Source organism: Procambarus clarkii, chromosome 55, assembly GCF_040958095.1.
Source record: "Procambarus clarkii isolate CNS0578487 chromosome 55, FALCON_Pclarkii_2.0, whole genome shotgun sequence".
In the NCBI taxonomy this organism is placed as follows: Eukaryota; Metazoa; Arthropoda; class Malacostraca; order Decapoda; family Cambaridae; genus Procambarus; species Procambarus clarkii.
In genome coordinates this window covers 10264054-10287445 of record NC_091204.1, presented here as the reverse complement: position 1 = coordinate 10287445, position 23392 = coordinate 10264054, and the positions used below count along the sequence as shown (strand labels likewise).

The 23392-nt window shown below is 54.5% G+C and overlaps 1 protein-coding gene across 1 annotated transcript in view; it reads right to left on the bottom strand.

Annotated features, from left to right (window-relative positions):
• The window catches only part of LOC123755825 (uncharacterized), a 34141-nt gene extending 16579 nt beyond the window's left edge, over positions 1–17562 (bottom strand). The window contains exons 1-2 of the mRNA XM_045738687.2: positions 16337–17562; positions 804–999 (exon numbers count right to left, since the gene is read on the bottom strand). Coding sequence (XP_045594643.2) covers positions 804–999; positions 16337–17562 — 1422 coding nt within the window. The remainder of the gene's footprint in view (positions 1–803; positions 1000–16336) is intronic.
• Between the last annotated feature and the right edge of the window lie 5830 nt (positions 17563–23392).

Genomic DNA, 23392 nt, shown 5'->3' with positions numbered 1-23392 from the left:
AATTGTGATAAATTTAGCTTGGATTGGATAAATTTAGCTAGATTTAATTAGATTTATCCTCTGGAAGAATGCAGGAAAATTTGGACCATCTAGGATCTCAATCACTAGTCCCAGTCAATCAATAGGGAGCCGGTCGGCCGAGCGGACAGCACGCTGGACTTGTGATCCTGTGGTCCTGGGTTCGATCCCAGGCGCCGGCGAGAAACATTGGGCAGAGTTTCTTTCACCCTATGCACCTGTTACCTAGCAGTAAAATAGGTACCTGGGTGTTAGTCAGCTGTCACGGGCTGCTTCCTGGGGGTGGAGGCCTGGTCGAGGACCGGGCCGCGGGGACACTAAAGCCCCGAAATCATCTCAAGATAACCTCAAGATAACCTCAAGATAACCTCAAGATAACCAGTACATATAGTAAATGTACTACTGTATCTAAAGCTCTCGGTTCCTTGATGAACTAACAACTTTTAGTTGAACTTTTAGCAGTCTCCGTGGTGTAGTGGTAAGACACTCGCCTGGCGTTCCGCGAGCGCTATGTCATGGGTTCGTATCCTGGCCGGGGAGGATTTACTGGGCGCAAATCCTTAACTGTAGCCTCTGTTTAACGCAACAGTAAAATGTGTACTTGGTTGTAACAACGATTCTTCGCGGCGGGGATCGTATTCCAGGGACCATAGGATTAAGGACTTGCCCGAAACGCTACGCGTACTAGTGGCTGTACAAGAATGTAACAACTCTTGTATATATCTCAAAAAAAAAAAAAAAAAAAAAGCTGAGGATGGGCTGACACCCTTTGAGGTAACCCTGACCTTGAAGTGTTCAAGGCCCATGACGGCGGGGTGAGCCTGGCTCCAGGCAGCAGCGAGGGAGCAAGCAATGGTAGACTTCCCGCGTCCAGACTCTCCACTCACCACCCAGGCCCGCACTGCTACTCCGTCCACTCGCTTAGTTGTCATCATGTCCGCCAGCCTTATGTGGCGCCCTGCACACCCAACATCTCCATCACTGCAATAATGGGGAAGGTGTTGGTTATAGCAGGGATAGCGGTGATGGTTGCAAATGTGATTAATGTGGTAGTGGTAATAGGTGGTTAAGATCAGCAATAATAATGATGGAAAGTTCCTTGGCCTATACATTGACAAGAGACTCAATTTCAGCACAAACATACAACACATAACTAAGAAAGTCTTAAAAACGGTTGTATACTCTCTAAAATCAGATATTATGTTCCAAACTCTGCTCTCCTCTCACTATACTACGCGCTAATCTGTCCCTATCTTACATATAGTATCTGTGCATGGGGGTCAACCATTGCAAACTACTTCAAGCCCGTCATTACCCAGCAAAAATCAGCTGTCATTACACTAACAAACTCTGTTTTCAAACAACACTCAGCCCCCTGTTAAAATCCCTAAACATGCTAAACATAAACTCCCTCCACACATTCTCTTGTGTCAACTACATTTACAAAACTCTGTTCTTAAATGCAAACCATGCTCTGAAACTCTTCCTGGACAGATGTAATAGGACCCATTATCACCACACCAGAAATAAATATCTCTTTGATATCCCCAGGGTCAAACTTAATCTGTGTAAACACTCTATGCAAATTAAGGGACCTAGTCTATGGAACTCACTCCCTAACGAAATAAATAGTGGTCCAACCTAAGTCTTATTCAATAGTAAAATAAAAAAGTACCTAATTTCATCCTCATAGTTTCTTACTATGAGGATGACACGCGCCAAACTTCCGGGAAAATTCCCCCAAACCCTTTGCGACTAGACACCTGCGTGCCATCTGCCCAGGTGGCTCTATAGAGCCACCTGGGCAGATGGCACGCACGGTTCTAGTCGCACATTACACTACTCATAGTTTCTTCTCTAGTTCTTCACACTCGAACTGTATCTTGTGCTACCTACTTCCCCAATATGTGCCTAAGCAATACAACTTCATCATTGTAATTATCACGGTTGTTATGTTAGGCGCAAATTTTACTATAATGTACCAAGAAATAATGCTCAAATTATGCTACAATGTACCTCTTGATAATTCTCAAATTTTACTATAATGTACCTATAAATTTTCATCAAATTTTCTTACAATGTACTTGTTAACATTCTTCAGTTTTGCTCCAAATTACCTACTTAAAATTATCTGTTAGAGTAAGGACCAGCCTGACACGATATGCGTTTTAATGACTTTACAAGAATGAAAAACATCAATGCTATGTTCTCTCATAAACCCAATGTACCTTCTTGTACAATGACGATTTACTATAAAGCCAAAAAAACGGCCAGCCTACTCATGAGAAACTCTCCAGACACAAAGCAGAACGCTTTAAAAGAGACCAACGTCGTCTATGCCTTCAAATGCCCACTTGGGGACTGTAAGCCTCAAAGAACCCAGTATATAGGCAAGACAACAACATCTCTTTCCAGGCGATTAACGATGCATAAGCAACAGGGCTCCATTAAGGAACATATAATCTCTTCCCACAACCAGACCATCACCAGAGAAGTCTTAGCAAACAACACAGAAATCATTGATAGATACAGCAATAGCAGGCGGCTTGACATCTGTGAGGCACTACACATCAAGAAGTCAACACCAGCAATCAACAGCCAATTAATGCACAACTATATTCTACCCACCTCAAGACTCCGTACCAATATAGAAGCATCAAGAAATATGGGCCAATAGGCCCTTTGCAGTTACTTCCATCCTTCCCTTTAACTTACCCAATTTATACCCATTGTTTCGTGTTCTGTCTTGCGTTGAAAGTTTTGTTCACATCAACCAAAACTATTGTAACATATCACCTCACCCAAATGCGGGTATATAAGATGAAAGCTGTTTAAATGATAGCATATTAGAACTCTGTTTAGTGTTTGCAGGTTATAGTTGTGTGTGTGCAAACTTAAGTCTTTGAAAATGTAATAAGTTATTATGAAACGTGTTCGAGTGTCACGTCAGACTAGAAATAAAAATGAATTTTGGAGAATTGATTTTTCAATTACCATCGACAGTGAAAAGAAACATAAGAAATATTGAGAAAATTCGTGTTAGAATTATTTATCTTACTTTTTCGGTCATATTTAATAATATATGTTTCAAGAAAGACTGCTACCAAAATATACTAGTATATTTTATATATATATATATATATATATATATATATATATATATATATATATATATATATATATATATATATATATATATATATATATATATATATATATATATATATATATGTCGTACCTAGTAGCCAGAACTCACTTCTCAGCCTACTATTCAAGGCCCGATTTGCCTAATAAGCCTAGTTTTCCTGAATTAATATATTTACTATAATTTTTTTCTTATGAAATGATAAAGCAACCCTTTTCTCTATGTATGAGGTCAATTTTTTTTTATTGGAGTTAAAATTAACGTAGATATATGACCGAACCTAATCAACCCTACCTAACCTAACCTAACCTATATTTATAGGTAAGGTTAGGTTAGGTAGCCAAAAAAAGCTAGGTTAGGTTAGGTTAGGTAGACGAAAAAACATTAATTCATGAAAACTTGGCTTATTAGGCAAATCGGGCCTTGCATAGTAGGCCGAAAAGTGCGTTCTGGCTATTAGGTACAACATATATATATATATATATATATATATATATATATATATATATATATATATATATATATATATATATATATATATATATATATATATATATTCATCAACACAAGACAGAACACGAAACAATGGGTATTGAAATGGAAGTGATTTCACCCGATTTCATTGAGATGAAACAGACGGGATTTCAATACCCATTGTTTCGTGTTCTGTCTTGTGTTGATGAAATTAATACCCTATTAAATACCACCTCACCCCATCCACCTCACTCAAAAGTAGATATAAACAAATCGGAGATATGTAAGTTCTATTCAGTTGTGTATGTGTAAAGTCTTTGAAAATGTAATAAGTTTTACGAAACGCGCTCGTGTCGCGTCAGACTAGAAATAAAAATGAATTTTGGAGAATTGATTTTTGAATTACCTCCAACAGTGAAAAGAAATGTACGAAAGATTGAGAAAATTCGTGTTAGAATTATTAATCTTACTCTTTCGGTCATATTTAATAATATATGTCTACAGGAAAGACTGCTACCAAAATATACTAATATATATATATATATATATATATATATATATATATATATATATATATATATATATATATATATATATATATATATATATTTATATATATATATATATATATATATATATATATATATATATATATATATATATATATATATATATATATATATACCCTGCCCCACATGCAGGGGATTTCTTGTTAGCAGCCCCAACGCGTCTCACACCTCACGCCCTCTGAATTGCTGTGGTCCTCTGCCATGCTGCCCCAGTCCACACCAAGTGTAGGTGTATTTGCGGCGAGGTGGTGGCCGACAGGTACGGCCACCATGGCCTACTCTGCCAAAGCACAGGGGGATGGCACTCGAGGCACAGTGAAGTTAACGACATCATCAAGAGGAGCCTCACCACAGCTGGATGCCCAGCTGAAAGAGAGCCCCGTTACCTAACGCCCCGTTACCTAACGCCCCGTAACTCTGATGCTCTTATTGGTCGCCCGGATGGTATCACAGTGAACCCCTGGAAGAATGGCAAGCAGTTGGTATGGGACTACACGTGCGTATCAACCCTGGCTAACACCTACATTGACCTCAGTGTTGCACAACCAGGTGGCGCTGCCACTCACAGGGCAGCAGCCAAATCCCGTAAGTACAGAGAACCGGATCACCACTACAATTTTGTCCCCATTGCTTCTGAGACACTCGGCGCCTGGGGTAAAAGTACTACCAGTTTTTTTAAGGAACTGGATTCTAAACTCATTGAAACAACAAGGGACCCTAGAGCTGCCAGCTTCTTTTCCAGCGCCTCAGCGTGGCGATACAGAGGGGACATGCGCACTGCATCCAGGGTTCCTGCCCGCTATCTGAGGAGCTGGAGGAACTCCACAACTTATGATAACCATATTTGTTCCCTATATGTAACTCCTTTTTTGTAACAAATTTTAAATAAAACAAATAGATAGATAGATAAAACACATGAGTAAAACATAATTTATGCAACTTTTTTTTACTTAAGGTTAGACACATATTGCTTAAGACTCAACTGAAGAAATCTTTGTTGCATATTAAAATTAGAATATTTTAACTGGGAGTTAAAATCAATTCAAACGCGAATAAATTTATTATTAAATGCATGATGGGGCGACTTCTATGCCACCATGGTTACCCACGAATTGCGAGCTGGATACCTGGTTGATGGGTTTCTGGGAGTTCTTCTACTGCCCAAGCCCGGCCCGAGGCCAGGCTTGACTTATGAGAGCTTGGTCCACCAGGCTGTTGCTTGGAGCGGCCCGCAGGCCCACATATACCTGGTTGATGGGGTTCTGGGAGTTCTTCTACTGCCCAAGCCTGGCCCGAGGCCAGGCTTGACTTGTGAGAGTTTGGTCCACCAGGCTGTTGCTTGGAGCGGCCCGCAGGCCCACATATACCTGGTTGATGGGGTTCTGAGAGTTCTTCTACTCCCCAAGCCCGGCCTGAGGCCAGGCTTGACTTGTGAGAGTTTGGTCCACCAGGCTGTTGCTTGGAGCGGCCCGCAGGCCCACATATACCTGGTTGATGGGGTTCTGGGAGTTGTTCTACTCCCCAAGCCCGGCCCGAGGCCAGGCTTGACTTGTGAGAGTTTGGTCCACCAGGCTGTTGCTTGGAGCGGCCCGCAGGCCCACATATACCTGGTTGATGGGGTTCTGGGAGTTGTTCTACTCCCCAAGCCCGGCCCGAGGCCAGGCTTGACTTGTGAGAGTTTGGTCCACCAGGCTGTTGCTTGGAGCGGCCCGCAGACCCACATATTCTCAAGAGCCTGGTTGATCTGGCACTCTTTAGTAAGAGCTCAAGTAAGAACATGCAAATACACCTCAGGCCGACCCCAGCCAACCGGTGGGTACCTTCCACCTCTCACAGGCAGGTGACAGTGGCTGCCAGTGTGGGGGAGGCAGGTGACAGTTGCTGCCAGTGTGGGGGAGGCAGGTGACAGTTGGTGTCACTGTGGGGGAGGCAGGTGACAGTTGGTGTCACTGTGGGGGAGGCAGGTGACAGTTGGTGCCACTGTGGGGGAGGCAGGTGACCGTTGCTGCCACTGTGGGGGAGGCAGGTGACAGTGGCTGCCACTGTGGGGGAGGCAGGTGACAGTGGCTGCCACTGTGGGGGAGGCAGGTGACAGTGGCTGCCACTGTGGGGGAGGCAGGTGACAGTGGCTGCCACTGTGAGGGAGGCAGGTGACAGTTGGTGCCACTGTGGGGGAGGCAGGTGACCGTTGGTGCCACTGTGGGGGAGGCAGGTGACAGTGGCTGCCACTGTGGGGGAGGCAGGTGACAGTTGCTGCCACTGTGGGGGAGGCAGGTGACAGTTGGTGCCACTGTGGGGGAGGCAGGTAACAGTTGGTGCCACTGTGGGGGAGGCAGGTGACAGTTGGTGCCACTGTGGGGGAGGCAGGTGACAGTTGGTGCCACTGTGGGGGAGGCAGGTGACAGTGGCTGCCACTGTGGGGGAGGCAGGTGACAGTGGCTGCCACTGTGGGGGAGGCAGGTGACAGTGGCTGCCACTGTGGGGGAGGCAGGTGACAGTTGGTGCCACTGTGGGGGAGGCAGGTGACAGTTGGTGCCACTGTGGGGGAGGCAGGTGACAGTTGCTGCCACTGTGGGGGAGGCAGGTAACAGTTGGTGCCACTGTGGGGGAGGCAGGTGACAGTTGGTGCCACTGTGGGGGAGGCAGGTAACAGTTGGTGCCACTGTGGGGGAGGCAGGTGACAGTTGGTGCCACTGTGGGGGAGGCAGGTGACAGTTGGTGCCACTGTGGGGGAGGCAGGTGACAGTGGCTGCCACTGTGGGGGAGGCAGGTGACAGTGGCTGCCACTGTGGGGGAGGCAGGTAACAGTTGGTGCCACTGTGGGGGAGGCAGGTGACAGTTGGTGCCACTGTGGGGGAGGCAGGTAACAGTTGGTGCCACTGTGGGGGAGGCAGGTGACAGTTGGTGCCACTGTGGGGGAGGCAGGTAACAGTTGGTGCCACTGTGGGGGAGGCAGGTAACAGTTGGTGCCACTGTGGGGGAGGCAGGTGACAGTTGGTGCCACTGTGGGGGAGGCAGGTGACAGTTGGTGCCACTGTGGGGGAGGCAGGTAACAGTTGGTGCCACTGTGGGGGAGGCAGGTGACAGTTGGTGCCACTGTGGGGGAGGCAGGTGACAGTTGGTGCCACTGTGGGGGAGGCAGGTAACAGTTGGTGCCACTGTGGGGGAGGCAGGTAACAGTTGGTGCCACTGTGGGGGAGGCAGGTGACAGTTGGTGCCACTGTGGGGAGGCAGCTAACAGTTGGTGCCACTGTGGGGGAGGCAGGTAACAGTTGGTGCCACTGTGGGGGAGGCAGGTGACCGTTGCTGCCACTGTGGGGGAGGCAGGTGACAGTGGCTGCCACTGTGGGGGAGGCAGGTGACAGTGGGTGCCACTGTGGGGGAGGCAGGTGACCGTTGCTGCCACTGTGGGGGAGGCAGGTGACAGTGGCTGCCACTGTGGGGGAGGCAGGTGACAGTGGCTGCCACTGTGGGGGAGGCAGGTGACAGTGGGTGCCACTGTGGGGGAGGCAGGTGACCGTTGCTGCCACTGTGGGGGAGGCAGGTGACAGTGGCTGCCACTGTGGGGGAGGCAGGTGACAGTGGCTGCCACTGTGGGGGAGGCAGGTGACAGTTGGTGCCACTGTGGGGGAGGCAGGTGACAGTGGCTGCCACTGTGGGGGAGGCAGGTGACAGTGGCTGCCACTGTGGGGGAGGCAGGTGACAGTGGCTGCCACTGTGGGGGAGGCAGGTGACAGTTGGTGCCACTGTGGGGGAGGCAGGTGACCGTTGGTGCCACTGTGGGGGAGGCAGGTGACCGTTGGTGCCACTGTGGGGGAGGCAGGTGACCGTTGGTGCCACTGTGGGGGAGGCAGGTGACAGTTGGTGCCACTGTGGGGGAGGCAGGTGACAGTGGCTGCCACTGTGGGGGAGGCAGGTGACAGTTGCTGCCACTGTGGGGGAGGCAGGTGACAGTTGGTGCCACTGTGGGGGAGGCAGGTAACAGTTGGTGCCACTGTGGGGGAGGCAGGTGACAGTTGGTGCCACTGTGGGGGAGGCAGGTGACAGTTGGTGCCACTGTGGGGGAGGCAGGTGACAGTTGGTGCCACTGTGGGGGAGGCAGGTGACAGTTGGTGCCACTGTGGGGGAGGCAGGTGACAGTGGCTGCCACTGTGGGGGAGGCAGGTGACAGTGGCTGCCACTGTGGGGGAGGCAGGTGACAGTTGGTGCCACTGTGGGGGAGGCAGGTGACAGTTGGTGCCACCTGTGGGGGAGGCAGGTGACAGTTGGGTGCCACTGTGGGGGAGGCAGGTGACAGTTTGGCTGCCACTGTGGGGGGAGGCAGGTGACAGTTGGTGCCACTGTGGTGGGAGGCAGGTAACAGTTGTTGCCACTGTGGGGAGGCAGGTGACAGTGGTGCCACTGTGGGGGAGGCAGGGTAACAGTTGGTGCCACTGTGGGGGAGGCAGGTGACAGTTGGTGCCACTGTGGGGAGGCAGCTAGACAGTTGGTGCCACTGTAGGGGGAGGCAGGTAACAGTTGGTTGCCACTGTGTGGGAGGCAGGTGACCGTTGCTGCCACTGTGGGGGAGGCAGGTGACAGTGGCTGCCACTGTGGGGGAGGCAGGGACAGTGGTTGCCACTGTGGGGGAGGCAGGTGACAGTTGCTGCCACTGTGGGGGAGGCAGAGTGACAGTGGCTGCCACTGTGGGGGAGGCAGGTGACCGTTGCTGCCACTGTGGGGGAGGCAGTGTGACAGTGGCTGCCACTGTGGGGGGAGGCAGGTGACAGTGGCTGCCACTGTGGGGGAGGCAGGTGACCGTTGCTGCCACTGTGGGGGAGGCAGGTGACAGTGGGCTGCCACTGTGGGGGAGGCAGGGTGACAGTGGGTGCCACTGTGGGGGGAGGCAGGTGACAGTGGCTGCCACTGTGGGGGAGGCAGTTGCTGCCACTGTGGGGGAGGCAGGTGACAGTGGCTGCCACTGTGGGGGAGGCAGGTGACAGTGGCTGCCACTGTGGGGGAGGCAGCTGACCGTTGCTGCCACTGTGGGGGAGGCAGGTGACAGTGGCTGCCACTGTGGGGGAGGCAGGTGACAGTGGCTGCCACTGTGGGGGAGGCAGGTGACAGTGGCTGCCACTGTGGGGGAGGCAGGTGACAGTGGCTGCCACTGTGGGGGAGGCAGGTGACAGTGGCTGCCACTGTGGGGGAGGCAGCTGACCGTTGCTGCCACTGTGGGGGAGGCAGGTGACAGTGGCTGCCACTGTGGGGGAGGCAGGTGACAGTGGCTGCCACTGTGGGGGAGGCAGCTGACCGTTGCTGCCACTGTGGGGGAGGCAGCTAACAGTGGCTGCCACTGTGGGGGAGGCAGGTGACAGTGGCTGCCACTGTGGGGGAGGCAGGTGACAGTGGCTGCCACTGTGGGGGAGGCAGCTAACAGTTGGTGCCACTGTGGGGGAGGCAGGTGACAGTGGCTGCCACTGTGGGGGAGGCAGCTAACAGTTGGTGCCACTGTGGGGGAGACAGTTGCTGCCACTGTGGGGGAGACAGTTGCTGCCACTGTGGGGGAGGCAGTTGCTGCCACTGTGGGGGAGGCAGCTGACAGTGGCTGCCACTGTGGGGGAGGCAGTTGCTGCCACTGTGGGGGAGGCAGGTGACAGTGGCTGCCACTGTGGGGGAGGCAGTTGCTGCCACTGTGGGGGAGGCAGTTGCTGCCACTGTGGGGGAGGCAGTTGCTGCCACTGTGGGGGAGGCAGGTGACAGTGGCTGCCACTGTGGGGGAGGCAGCTAACAGTTGGTGCCACTGTGGGGGAGGCAGGTGACAGTGGCTGCCACTGTGGGGGAGGCAGTTGCTGCCACTGTGGGGGAGGCAGGTGACAGTGGCTGCCACTGTGGGGGAGGCAGGTGACAGTTGCTGCCACTGTGGGGGAGGCAGCTGACAGTGGCTGCCACTGTGGAGGAGGCAGTTGCTGCCACTGTGGGGGAGGCAGCTGACAGCGGCTTCCAATGTGGGGGAGGCAGTTGCTGCCACTGTGGGGGAGGCAGGTGACAGTGGCTGCCACTGTGGGGGAGGCAGGTGACAGTTGGCTGCCACTGTGGGGGAGGCAAGCTAACAGTTGGTGCCACTGTGGGGGAGGCAGGGTGACAGTGGCTGCCACTGTGGGGGAGGCAGCTAACAGTTGGTGGCCACTGTGGGGGAGACAGTTGCTGCCACTGTGGGGGAGGCAGGTGACAGTGGCTGCCACTGTGGGGGAGGCAGCTAACAGTTGGTGCCACTGTGGGGGAGACAGTTGCTGCCACTGTGGGGGAGGCAGGTGACAGTGGCTGCCACTGTGGGGGAGGCAGCTAACAGTTGCTGCCACTGTGGGGGAGGCAGGTGACGAGTGGCTGCCACTGTGGGGGAGGCAGGTGACCGTGGGCTGCCACTGTGGGGGAGGCAGCTAACCGTTGCTGCCACTGTGGGGGAGGCAGGTGACAGTGGTGCCACTGTGGGGGGAGGCAGGTGACAGTGGCTGCCACTGTGGGGGAGGCAGTTGCCTGCCACTGTGGGGGAGGCAGGTGACAGTGGCTGCCACTGTGGTGGGAGGCAGGTGACAGTTGGTGCCACTGTGGGGGAGGCAGGTGGAACAGGTGGCTGCCACTTGTGGGGGAGGCAGGTGGACAGTGGCTGCCACTGTGGGGGAGGCAAGGTGACAGTTGCTGCCACTGTGGGGAGGCAGGTGACAGTTGGTGCCACTGTGGGGGAGGCAGGTGACAGTGGGTGCCACTGTGGGGGAGGGCAGGTGACAGTTGCTGCCACTGTGGGGGAGGCAGGTGACAGTGCTGCCACTGTGGGGGAGGCAGGTGACAGTTGCTGCCACTGTGGGGGAGGCAGGTGACAGTGGCTGCCACTGTGGGGGAGGCAGGTGACAGTTGCTGCCACTGTGGGGGAGGCAGGTGACAGTTGGCTGCCACTGTGGGGGAGGCAGGTGACAGTTGCTGCCACTGTGGGGGAGGCAGGTGACAGTGGCTGCCACTGTGGGGGAGGCAGGTGACAGTTGCTGCCACTGTGGGGGAGGCAGGTGACAGTTGGCTGCCACTGTGGGGGAGGGCAGGTGACAGTGGCTGCACTGTGGGGAGGCAGCTGACAGTTGGCTGCCACTGTGGGGGAGGCAGGTGACAGTGGCTGCCCACTGTGGGGGAGGCAGGTGACAGTGGCTGCCACTGTGAGGGAGGCAGTGTGACAGTGGCTGCCACTGTGGGGGAGGCAGGTGACAGTGGCTGCCACTGTGGGGGAGGCAGGTTGACAGTTGCTGCCACTGTGGGGGAGGCAGGTGACAGTTGGTGCCACTGTGGGGGAGGCAAGTGACAGTGGCTGCCACTGTGGGTGAGGCAGCTGACAGTTGCTGCCACTGTGGGGGAGGCAGTGACAGTGGCTGCCACTGTGGGGGAGGCAGGTGACAGTTGCTGCCACTGTGGGGGGAGGCAGGTGACAGTGGCTGCCACTGTGGGGGAGGCAGGGTGACAGTGGCTGCCACTGTGGGGGAGGGCAGTTGCTGCCACTGTGGGGGAGGCAGGTGACAGTTGCTGCCACTGTGGGGGGAGGCAGGTGGACAGTGGCTGCCACTGTGGGGGAGGCAGGTGACAGTTTGCTGCCACTGTGGGGGAGGCAGCTGACAGTGGCTGCCACTTGTGGGGGGAGGCGGTGACAGTGGCTGCCACTGTGGGGGAGGCAGGTGACAGTTGCTGCCACTGTGGGGGAGGCAGGTGACAGTGGCTGCCACTGTGGGGGAGGCAGGTGACAGTTGCTGCCACTGTGGGGGAGGCAGCTGACAGTGGCTGCCACTGTGGGGGAGGCAGCTGACAGTTGGCTGCCACTGTGGGGAGGCAGCTGACAGTGGCTGCCACTGTGGGGGAGGCAGGTGACAGTTGCTGCCACTGTGGGGGAGGCAGGTGACAGTGGCTGCCACTAGTGGGGAGCAGTTGCTGCCAGCTGTGGGGGGAGGCAGGTGACAGTGGGTGCCACTGTGGGGGAGGCAGGTGACAGTTGCTGCCACTGTGGGGGAGGCCAGGTGACAGTGGCTGCCACTGTGGGGGAGGCAGGTGACAGTGGCTGGCCACTGTGGGGGAGGCAGGTGACAGTGGGTGCCACTGTGGGGGGAGGCAGGTGACAGTGGCTGCCACTGTGGGGAGGCAGGTGACAGTGGGTGCCACTGTGGGGGAGGCAGGTGACAGTGCTGCCACTGTGGGGGGAGGCAGGTGACAGTGGCTGCCACTGTGGGGGAGGCAGGTGACAGTGGGCTGCCACTGTGGGGGAGGCAGGTGACAGTTGCTGCCACTGTGGGGGGAGGCAGGTGACAGTGGCTGCCACTGTGGGGGAGGCAGGTGACAGTGCTGCCACTGTGGGGGAGGACAGGTGACAGTGGCTGCCACTGTGGGGGAGGCAGGTGACAAGTTGCTGCCACTGTGGGGGAGACAGGTGACAGTGGGCTTGCCACTGTGGGGGAGAGGCAGGTGACAGTTGCTGCCACTGTGGGGGAGGCAAGGTGACAGTGGCTGCCACTGTGGGGGAGGCAGGGTGACAGTTGCTGCCACTGTGGGGGAGAGCAGGTGACAGTGGCTGCCACTGTGGGGGAGGCAGGTGACAGTTGCTGCCACTGTGGGGGAGGCAGGTGACAGTGGCTGCCACTGTGGGGGAGGCAGGGACAGTTGCTGCCACTGTGGGGGAGGCAGGTGACAGTGGCTGCCACTGTGGGGGAGGCAGGTGGACAGTTGCTGCCACTGTGGGGGAGGCAGGTGACAGTGGCTGCCACTGTGGGGGAGGCAGGTGACAGTTGCTGCCACTGTGGGGGAGGCAGCTGACAGTGGCTGCCACTGTGGGGGAGGCAGGTGACAGTTGCTGCCACTGTGGGGGAGGCAGGTGACAGTGGCTGCCACTGTGGGGGAGGCAGGGTGACAGTTGCTGCCACTGTGGGGGGAGGCAGGTGACAGTGGCTGCCACTGTGGGGGAGGCAGGCTGACAGTTGGCTGCCACTGTGGGGGAGGCAGGTGACAGTGGCTGCCACTGTGGGGGAGGCAGGTGACAGTTGCTGCCACTGTGGGGGAGGCAGCTGACAGTTGCTGCCACTGTGGGGGAGGCAGGGTGGACAGTTGCTGCCACTGTGGGGGAGGCAGGTGACAGTGGCTGCCACTGTGGGGGAGGCAGGTGACAGTTGCTGCCACTGTGGGGGAGGCAGGTGACAGTGGCTGCCACTGTGGGGGAGGCAGGTGACAGTTGGCTGCCACTGTGGGGGAGGCAGGTGACAGTGGCTGCCACTGTGGGGGAGGCAGGTGACAGTGCTGCCACTGTGGGGAGGCAGGTGACAGTGGCTGCCACTGTGGGGGAGGGCAGGTGAACAGTTGCTGCCACTGTGGGGGAGGCAGGTGACAGTGGCTGCCACATATGTGGGGGAGGCAGGTGACAGTGGCTGCCACTGTGGGGGAGGGCCAGACTGACAGTGGCTGCCACTGGGGGGGAGGCAGGTGACAGTGGCTGCACTGTGGGGGAGGCAGGTGACAGTGGCTCGCCACTAGTGAGGGAGGCAGGTGACAGTGGCTGCACACCTGTGGGGGAGGCAGGTGACAGTGGCTGCCACTAGTGGGGGGAGGCAGGTGACAGTTGCTGCCACTGTGGGGGAGGCAGGTGACAGTTGGTGCCACTGTGGGGGAGGCAAGTGACAGTGGCTGCCACTGTGGGGGAGGCAGTGACAGTTGCTGCCACTGTGGGGGAGGCAGGTGACAGTGTCTGCCACTGTGGGGGAGGCAGGTGACAGTTGCTGCAACTGTGGGGGAGGCAGGTGACAGTTGCTGCCACTGTGGGGGAGGCAGGTGACAGTTGCTGCCACTGTGGGGGAGGCAAGGTGACAGTGGCTGCCACCTGTGGGGGAGGCAGGTGACAGTTGCTGCCACTGTGGGGGAGGCAGGTGACAGTGGCTGCCACTGTGGGGGAGGCAAGTGACAGTGGCTGCCACTGTGGGGGAGGCAGGTGACAGTTGCTGCCACTGGGGGGAGGCAGGTGACAGTTGCTGCCCACTGTGGGGAGCAGGGACAGTTGCTGCCACTGTGGGGGAGGGCAGGTGACAGTTGCTGCCACTGTGGGGGAGGCAGGTGACAGTTGGCTGGCCACTGTGGGGGAGGCAGGTGACAAGTTGCTGCCACTGTGGGGGAGGCAGTTGACAGTGGCTGCCACTGTGGGGGAGGCAGGTGACAGTGGCTGCCACTGTGGGGGAGGCATGGGTGACAGTGCTGCCACTGTGGGGGGGCCAGGTGGCCAGGTTGAACAGTGGCTGCCACTGTGGGGGAGGCAGGTGACAGTTGCTGCCACTGTGGGGGAGGCAGCTGACAGTGGCTGCCACTGTGGGGGAGGCAGCTGACAGTTGCTGCCACTGTGGGGGAGGCAGGTGACAGTGGCTGCCACTGTGGGGGAGGCAGGTGACAGTTGCTGCCACTGTGGGGAGGCAGGTGACAGTGGCTGCCACCTGTGGGGGCAGGTGACAGTTGCTGCCACTGTGGGGGAGGCAGGTGACAGTGGCTGCCACTGTGTGGGAGGCAGGTGACAGTGGCTGCCACTGTGGGGGAGGCAGGCTGACAGTGGCTGCCACTGTGGGGGAGGCAGGTGACAGTGGCTGCCACTGTGGGGGAGGCAGGTGACAGTGGCTGCCACTGTGGGGGAGGCAGGTGACAGTGGCTGCCACTGTGGGGGAGGCAGGTGACAGTGGCTGCCACTGTGGGGGAGGCAGGTGACAGTGGGCTGCCACTGTGGGGTAGGCAGGTGACAGTTGCTGCCACTGTGGGGGAGGCAGGTGACAGTGGCTTGCCACTGTGGGGGAGGCAGGTGACAGTGGCTGCCACTGTGGGGAGGCAGGTGACAGTGGCTGCCACTGTGGGGGAGGCAGGTGACAGTGCTGCCACTGTGGGGGAGGCAGGTGACAGTGGGCTGCCACTGTGGGGAGGCAGGTGACAGTTGCTGCCACTGTGGGGGAGGACAGGTGACAGTGGCTGCCACTGTGGGGGAGGCAGGTGACAGTTGCTGCCACTGTGGGGGAGGCAGGGAGTGCTCACGTGGCTGCCACTGTGGGGAGGCAGGTGACAGTTGCTGCCACTGTGGGGGAGACAGGTGACAGTGGCTGCCACTGTGGGGGAGGCAGGTGACAGTTGCTGCCACTGTGGGGGAGGCAGGTGACAGTGGCTGCCACTGTGGGGGAGGCAGGTGACAGTTGCTGCCACTGTGGGGGAGGCAGGTGACAGTGGCTGCCACTGTGGGGGAGGCAGGTGACAGTTGCTGCCACTGTGGGGGAGGCAGGTGACAGTGGCTGCCACTGTGGGGGAGGCAGGTGACAGTTGCTGCCACTGTGGGGGAGGCAGGTGACAGTGGCTGCCACTGTGGGGAGGCAGGTGACAGTTGCTGCCACTGTGGGGGAGGCAGGTGACAGTGGCTGCCACTGTGGGGGAGGCAGGTGACAGTTGCTGCCACTGTGGGGGAGACAGGTGACAGTGGCTGCCACTGTGGGGAAGGCAGGTGACAGTTGCTGCCACTGTGGGGGAGACAGGTGACAGTGGCTGCCACTGTGGGGGAGGCAGGTGACAGTTGCTGCCACTGTGGGGGAGGCAGGTGACAGTGGCTGCCACTGTGGGGGAGGCAGGTGACAGTTGCTGCCACTGTGGGGGAGACAGGTGACAGTGGCTGCCACTGTGGGGGAGGCAGGTGACAGTTGCTGCCACTGTGGGGGAGGCAGGTGACAGTTGGTGCCACTGTGGGGGAGGCAGGTGACAGTGGCTGCCACTGTGGGGGAGGCAGGTGACAGTGGCTGCCACTGTGGGGGAGACAGGTGACAGTTGCTGCCACTGTGGGGGAGGCAGGTGACAGTTGCTGCCACTGTGGGGGAGACAGGTGACAGTGGCTGCCACTGTGGGGGAGGTAGGTGACCGTTGCTGCCACTGTGGGGGAGGCAGGTGACAGTTGGTGCCACTGTGGGGGAGGCAGGTGACAGTGGCTGCCACTGTTGGGGAGGCAGGTGACAGTGGCTGCCACTGTGGGGGAGGCAGGTGACAGTTGCTGCCACTGTGGGGGAGGCAGGTGACCTAAACATCCTGGTGGATGTTTAGGTCAGCTGCTCCAGTGCCACATGTAACTCACCCTCCTGGAGGAGGAGCCACCACCGTGCCCAGGTGGAGGTCGGGGTGGAAGAGGGACCTGTGCTCCTCCAGGTCGGGGTGGAAGAGGGACCTGTGCTCCTCCAGGTCGGGGTGGAAGAGGGACCTGTGCTCCTCCAGGTCGGGGTGGAAGAGGGACCTGTGCTCCTCCAGGTCGGGGTGGAAGAGGGACCTGTGCTCCTCCAGGTCGGGGTGGAAGAGGGACCTGTGCTCCTCCAGGTCGGGGTGGAAGAGGGACCTGTGCTCCTCCAGGTCGGGGTGGAAGAGGGACCTGTGCTCCTCCAGACCAGCCAGTCGAGTCCGACATTCCTCTCGCAGGTTCGCCTCCGACGGCCCGGACGCCATCTGGACCTCCAGACCAGCCAGTCGAGTCCGACATTCCTCTCGCAGGTTCGCCTCCGACGGCCCGGACGCCATCTGGACCTCCAGACCAGCCAGCCGAGTCCGACATAACTCTCGCAGGTTCGCCTCCGACGGCCCGGACGCCATCTGGACCTCCAGACCAGCCAGCCGAGTCCGACATAACTCTCGCAGGTTCGCCTCCGACGGCCCGGACGCCATCTGGACCTCCAGACCAGCCAGCCGAGTCCGACATAACTCTCGCAGGTTCGCCTCCGACGGCCCGGACGCCATCTGGACCTCCAGACCAGCCAGCCGAGTCCGACATTCCTCTCGCAGGTTCGCCTCCGACGGCCCGGACGCCATCTGGACCTCCAGACCAGCCAGCCGAGTCCGACATTCCTCTCGCAGGTTCGCCTCCGACGGCCCGGACGCCATCTGGACCTCCAGACCAGCCAGCCGAGTCCGACATAACTCTCGCAGGTTCGCCTCCGACGGCCCGGACGCCATCTGGACCTCCAGACCAGCCAGCCGAGTCCGACATAACTCTCGCAGGTTCGCCTCCGACGGCCCGGACGCCATCTGGACCTCCAGACCAGCCAGCCGAGTCCGACATTCCTCTCGCAGGTTCGCCTCCGACGGCCCGGACGCCATCTGGACCTCCAGACCAGCCAGCCGAGTCCGACATAACTCTCGCAGGTTCGCCTCCGACGGCCCGGACGCCATCTGGACCTCCAGACCAGCCAGCCGAGTCCGACATTCCTCTCGCAGGTTCGCCTCCGACGGCCCGGACGCCATCTGGACCTCCAGACCAGCCAGCCGAGTCCCACATAACTCTCGCAGGTTCGCCTCCGACGGCCCGGACGCCATCTGGAAATTGTTTGAAAAAATATTCTGACTTCATATTACCAAAAATAATTGTTTATTGTAAATGTTTGTTATTTATTTCTTATAAGGTAAGTAAAACACCTGCTGGCGTGTGTTGTTATTAAGGTAAGTAAAACACCTGCTGGCGTGTGTTGTTATTAAGGTAAGTAAAACACCTGCTGGCGTGTGTTGTTATTAAGGTAAGTAAAACACCTGCTGGCGTGTGTTGTTATTAAGGTAAGTAAAACACCTGCTGGCGTGTGTTGTTAGGCCAGCCAGCCTACTCATGAGAAACTCTCCAGACACAAAGCAGAACGCTTTAAAAGAGACCAACGTCGTCTATGCCTTCAAATGCCCTCTTGGGGACTGTAAGCTCCAAAAAACCCAGTATATAGGCAAGACAACAACATCTCTTTCTAGGCGTTTAACGATGCATAAGCAACAGGGCTCCATTAAGGAACATATAATCTCTTCCCATAACCAAACCATCGCCAGAGAAATCCTAGTAAACAACACAGAAATCATCGATAGATACAGCGATAGCAGGCGGCTTGACATCTGCGAGGCACTACACATCAAGAAGTCAACACCAGCAATCAACAGCCAATTAATGCACAACTATATTCTACCCACCTCAAGACTCCGCTCCAATATAGAAGCATCAAGAAATATGGACCAATAGGCTTTCTACAATCACTTCTATTCTATACCCATTGTTTCGTGTTCTGTCTTGTGTTGATGAAATTAATACCCTATTAATGCCACCTCTTGTTCTGTCTTGTGTTGATGAAATTAATACCCTATTAATGCCACCTCACCCCATCCACCTCTCTCAAATGTAGATATAAAATCGGAGATGCGTAAGTTCTATTCAGTTGTGTATTTGTAAACTAAAGTCTTTGAAAATGTAATAAGTTTTACGAAACGCGCTCGTGTCGCGTCAGACTAGAAATAAAAATGAATTTTGGAGAATTGATTTTTGATTTACCTCCAACAGTGAAAAGAAATGTACGAAAGATTGAGAAAATTCGTGTTAGAATTATTAATCTTACTTTTTCGGTCATATTTAATAATATATGTCTACAGGAAAGACTGCTACCAAAATATACTAATATATATATATATATATATATATATATATATATATATATATATATATATATATATATATATATATATATATATATATATATATATATATATATATATATATATGTCGTACCTAGTAGCCAGAACGCACTTCTCAGCCTACTATGCAAGACCCGATTCGCCTAATAAGCCAAGTTTTCTTGAATTAATATATTTTCTCTAATGTTTTTCTTGTGAAATGATAAAGCTACCCATTTCATTATGTATGAGGTCAATTTGTTTTTATTTAAGTTAAAATTAACGTAGATATATGACCGAACCTAACCAACCCTACCTAACCTAACCTAACCTATCTCTATAGGTTAGGTTAGGTTAGGTGGCCGAAAAAGTTAGGTTAGGTTAGGTTAGGTAGGTTAGGTAGTCGAAAAACAATTAATTCAGGAAAACTTGGCTTATTAGGCAAATTGGGCCTTGCATAGTAGGCCAAAAAGTGCGTTCTTTTATATATATATATATATATATATATATATATATATATATATATATATATATATATATATATATATATATATATATATATATATATATATATATATATATATATATATATAATCTTATTTATCTATTTATGTTATGCTTTTGTATTTGTGTTCATATAATGTAATGTATAAATATTATATATATATATTATTAAAATATTTTGAATCTTCTTGCATGATAAGGTCAATAATTGTCTCACAGGTATGTAGTAACTTTCCTTTAAATTCACGATGTAGACAATTATATATGTAAATTCCCATATGTTTAAGACTAACCATCACTCAATGAAACAATATTTACTATAATAAACTGCTGCTTGAAGCTCAGGAGCGCATCAGTGTTATCTGTACAAGCGTTCGAGCCTCTCTCAGTACAAAGGGACGTAGTTGGTTACCGAACTGGTCGCTCGCTCTCACGGCCTGCTAACCAGTCAGTTAGTACACTTCACACTTGACTCGTCTCATTATAAGTGATTGAACAATTTAGGATAACTGCATAAAAGTACACACAGAACAAGATATCAACACTTGCACTCGTTGTCACTCACGTTCTTCCGTCAGACCATTGTTAACTGAGCCGTAAGGGAGATAATGTCTTTGTAATATATCTTATATTATCTCCCAGCTTACATTTGGCCAGCTTACACTCGTGAGACAACCAGTGTGGTGGCACTGCTCTCTCCCGGGCACCCCGGGCACCCCTGGCACCCACCACTCTAGGAATAGTGCCAGTCTTTATATAGGCATGGCGCCAGGTCCTGACACACCACCGTGGCGCCAGGTCCTGACACACCACCGTGGCGCCAGGTCCTGACACACCACCGTGGCGCCAAGTCCTGACACACCACCGTGGCGCCAGGTCCTGACACACCACCGTGGCGCCAGGTCCTGACACACCACCGTGGCGCCAGGTCCTGACACACCACCGTGGCGCCAGGTCCTGACACACCACCGTGGCGCCAGGTCCTGACACACCACCGTGGCGCCAGGTCCTGACACACCACCGTGGCGCCAGGTCCTGACACACCACCGTGGCGCCAGGTCCTGACACACCACCGTGGCGCCAGGTCCTGACACACCACCGTGGCGCCAAGTCCTGACACACCACCGTGGCGCCAAGTCCTCATGCACCACCGTGGCGCCAGGTCCTGACACACCACCGTGGCGCCAGGTCCTGACACACCACCGTGGCGCCAAGTCCTCATGCACCACCGTGGCGCCAGGTCCTGACACACCACCGTGGCGCCAGGTCCTGACACACCACCGTGGCGCCAGGTCCTGACACACCACCGTGGCGCCAGGTCCTGACACACCACCGTGGCGCCAGGTCCTGACACACCACCGTGGCGCCAGGTCCTGACACACCACCGTGGCGCCAGGTCCTGACACACCACCGTGGCGCCAGGTCCTGACACACCACCGTGGCGCCAAGTCCTCATGCACCACCGTGGCGCCAGGTCCTGACACACCACCGTGGCGCCAGGTCCTGACACACCACCGTGGCGCCAAGTCCTGACACACCACCGTGGCGCCAGGTCCTGACACACCACCGTGGCGCCAGGTCCTGACACACCACCGTGGCGCCAAGTCCTGACACACCACCGTGGCGCCAAGTCCTCATGCACCACCGTGGCGCCAGGTCCTGACACACCACCGTGGCGCCAGGTCCTGACACACCACCGTGGCGCCAGGTCCTGACACACCACCGTGGCGCCAGGTCCTGACACACCACCGTGGCGCCAGGTCCTGACACACCACCGTGGCGCCAGGCCCTGACACACCACCGTGGCGCCAGGTCCTCATACACCACCGTGGCGCCAGGTCCTGACACACCACCGTGGCGCCAGGTCCTGACACACCACCGTGGCGCCAGGTCCTGACACACCACCGTGGCGCCAGGTCCTGACACACCACCGTGGCGCCAGGTCCTGACACACCACCGTGGCGCCAGGTCCTGACACACCACCGTGGCGCCAGGTCCTGACACACCACCGTGGCGCCAGGTCCTGACACACCACCGTGGCGCCAGGTCCTGACACACCACCGTGGCGCCAGGTCCTGACACACCACCGTGGCGCCAGGTCCTGACACACCACCGTGGCGCCAGGTCCTGACACACCACCGTGGCGCCAGGTCCTGACACTCCACCGTGGCGCCAGGTCCTTTATAATAAAAAGTATAAACAATTACACTTAAACAAAGAAAATAAAGCTTGTAATTGTGGTATAAATTGATAATTAACAGTAAAATGGTATTTAACATCAGAATGCGCATTTTAAATAATTGAAACTTGTGACATAATATAGTGAATAGTGACATTATAGTTTGCACAAACTCTCACAAGTCAAGCCTGGCCCCGGGCCGGGCTTGGGCAGTAGAAGAACTCCCAGAACCCCATCAACCAGGTATCAACCAGGTATCAGCCAACCAGTTAACCCGAAATTTTAGCCAAATATCCCCAGTTTATTCAGGTAAGGTACATACATACAAGAGATTTTACATAATTTGATGGATTTATAGATGGAGCTAGTACATACAATGCCTAAAGCCACTATTATGCAAAGCGTTTCGGGCAGGAAAAACATTAATGACTAAAACTTAATACTAATTGAGTATAAAGAATAAAATGTGTTGAGAACAAATAAAAATAAAGATAAAAAAGGGGGAAACAAGGCTGAAAAAGCAGCACAAATACAATTAGGTCGACAAACAGCGTTGTTTAATAAAACAATAAAATCAGCAGACTTCTAGATGTTACTACTGCTCGGCTTAAACTGTTACAAGTATCTCTGGGAATTCTCATTATCTGCTGATGTAGACCTGACCAAATGTAAACTGTGTCAACAAAATTATTCGCACACCCTCCGTCACTATGTGATGCAGTGCGAAAAGATACGTGAATTTAGAGACAATTCTATAACCAATGTTCCAGCGATGTGTCAATATCTTGAGGCTATCTTGAGATGATTTCGGGGCTTTAGTGTCCCCGCGGCCCGGTCCTAGACCAGGCCTCCACCCCCAGGAAGCAGCCCGTGACAGCTGACTAACTCCCAGGTACCTATTTACTGCTAGGTAACAGGGGCATTCAGGGTGAAAGAAACTATGCCCATTTGTTTCTGCCTCGTGCGGGAATCGAACCCGCACGAGGCAGTTCGATTTCAAAACCCAAATATTTCATTAAAAATGATTTGCTACCAGAAATTTTAGCCAAATATCCCCAGTTTGCTAACTGTAGGTAGTAACTGAGTGATTGTAACCTATCCACCGCTGCCCACTGGATGGGGGACGGTGTGCAGGACAAACATATCAATTGTGACACTAGCTCTCCACATATGTCAGTTGCTTAATTTAGAACCTGTACTTTAGGTCGATCTCGAACTCATTGATGATGCGACGATGTACATTGAATTTTGTAACTAGCTCATCAAGATTGTAACTTGCTTAGCTAAATGAATTGTGGGGTTCAGTCCCTGAGCCCATTATGTGCCTCTGTAACCCTTTCCACTACCGCCCACAAGATGATTGATTGATTGATGAAGATTAAGCCACCCAAGAGGTGGCACGGGCATGAATAGCCCGTAAGTGGTGGCCCTTTCGAGCCATTACCAGTATCAAAAGATGATACTGGAGATCTGTGGAGGCGCAACTGCACCCTGCGTGACGGGAGATGTCTCCCGGACCAAGTGGTGACCAAATGGTGCCACAAGATGGGTATGGGGTGCATATAAGTGAACTAAACTAACTCAAACCCGCGGAACCCCCTACACGCCGATGCCCTAAACACCAAAACTGGGTTTTAAAATACAGCTAGAAAAGATCATCAGGTCAAATGGGGACACCTTTGACAAGCCCCCGGCTTCCTGTCCTCATTGAGGGAGGGAATTATCAGGGGAAAGCGCCAAGCCATTACGATTTTGTAATGATCTGGGGCTCAGATCATTGGTTCTCCCTTCTCCCCTCTTTTCCCTCCCCTTCTCCCCTCCTTTCCTTCTCCCTCTCCCCTCCTTCCTTCTCCCCTCCCCTTGGCCGTCATTCGTCGCCTCCTCTCCCCCCCCCCCTGCCGCCCATTTGTCAGGGTCAAGAGGTTGACCTGAGGGTAGGGTGGTCGTGGATACCTTGGCTTCTCCCACTCAATTCCCCACTCAGATGATCCCCTCTCATCCCCTCTCACCGGCCTCTTCCCCATACCAGGCAGAGTCAAATGT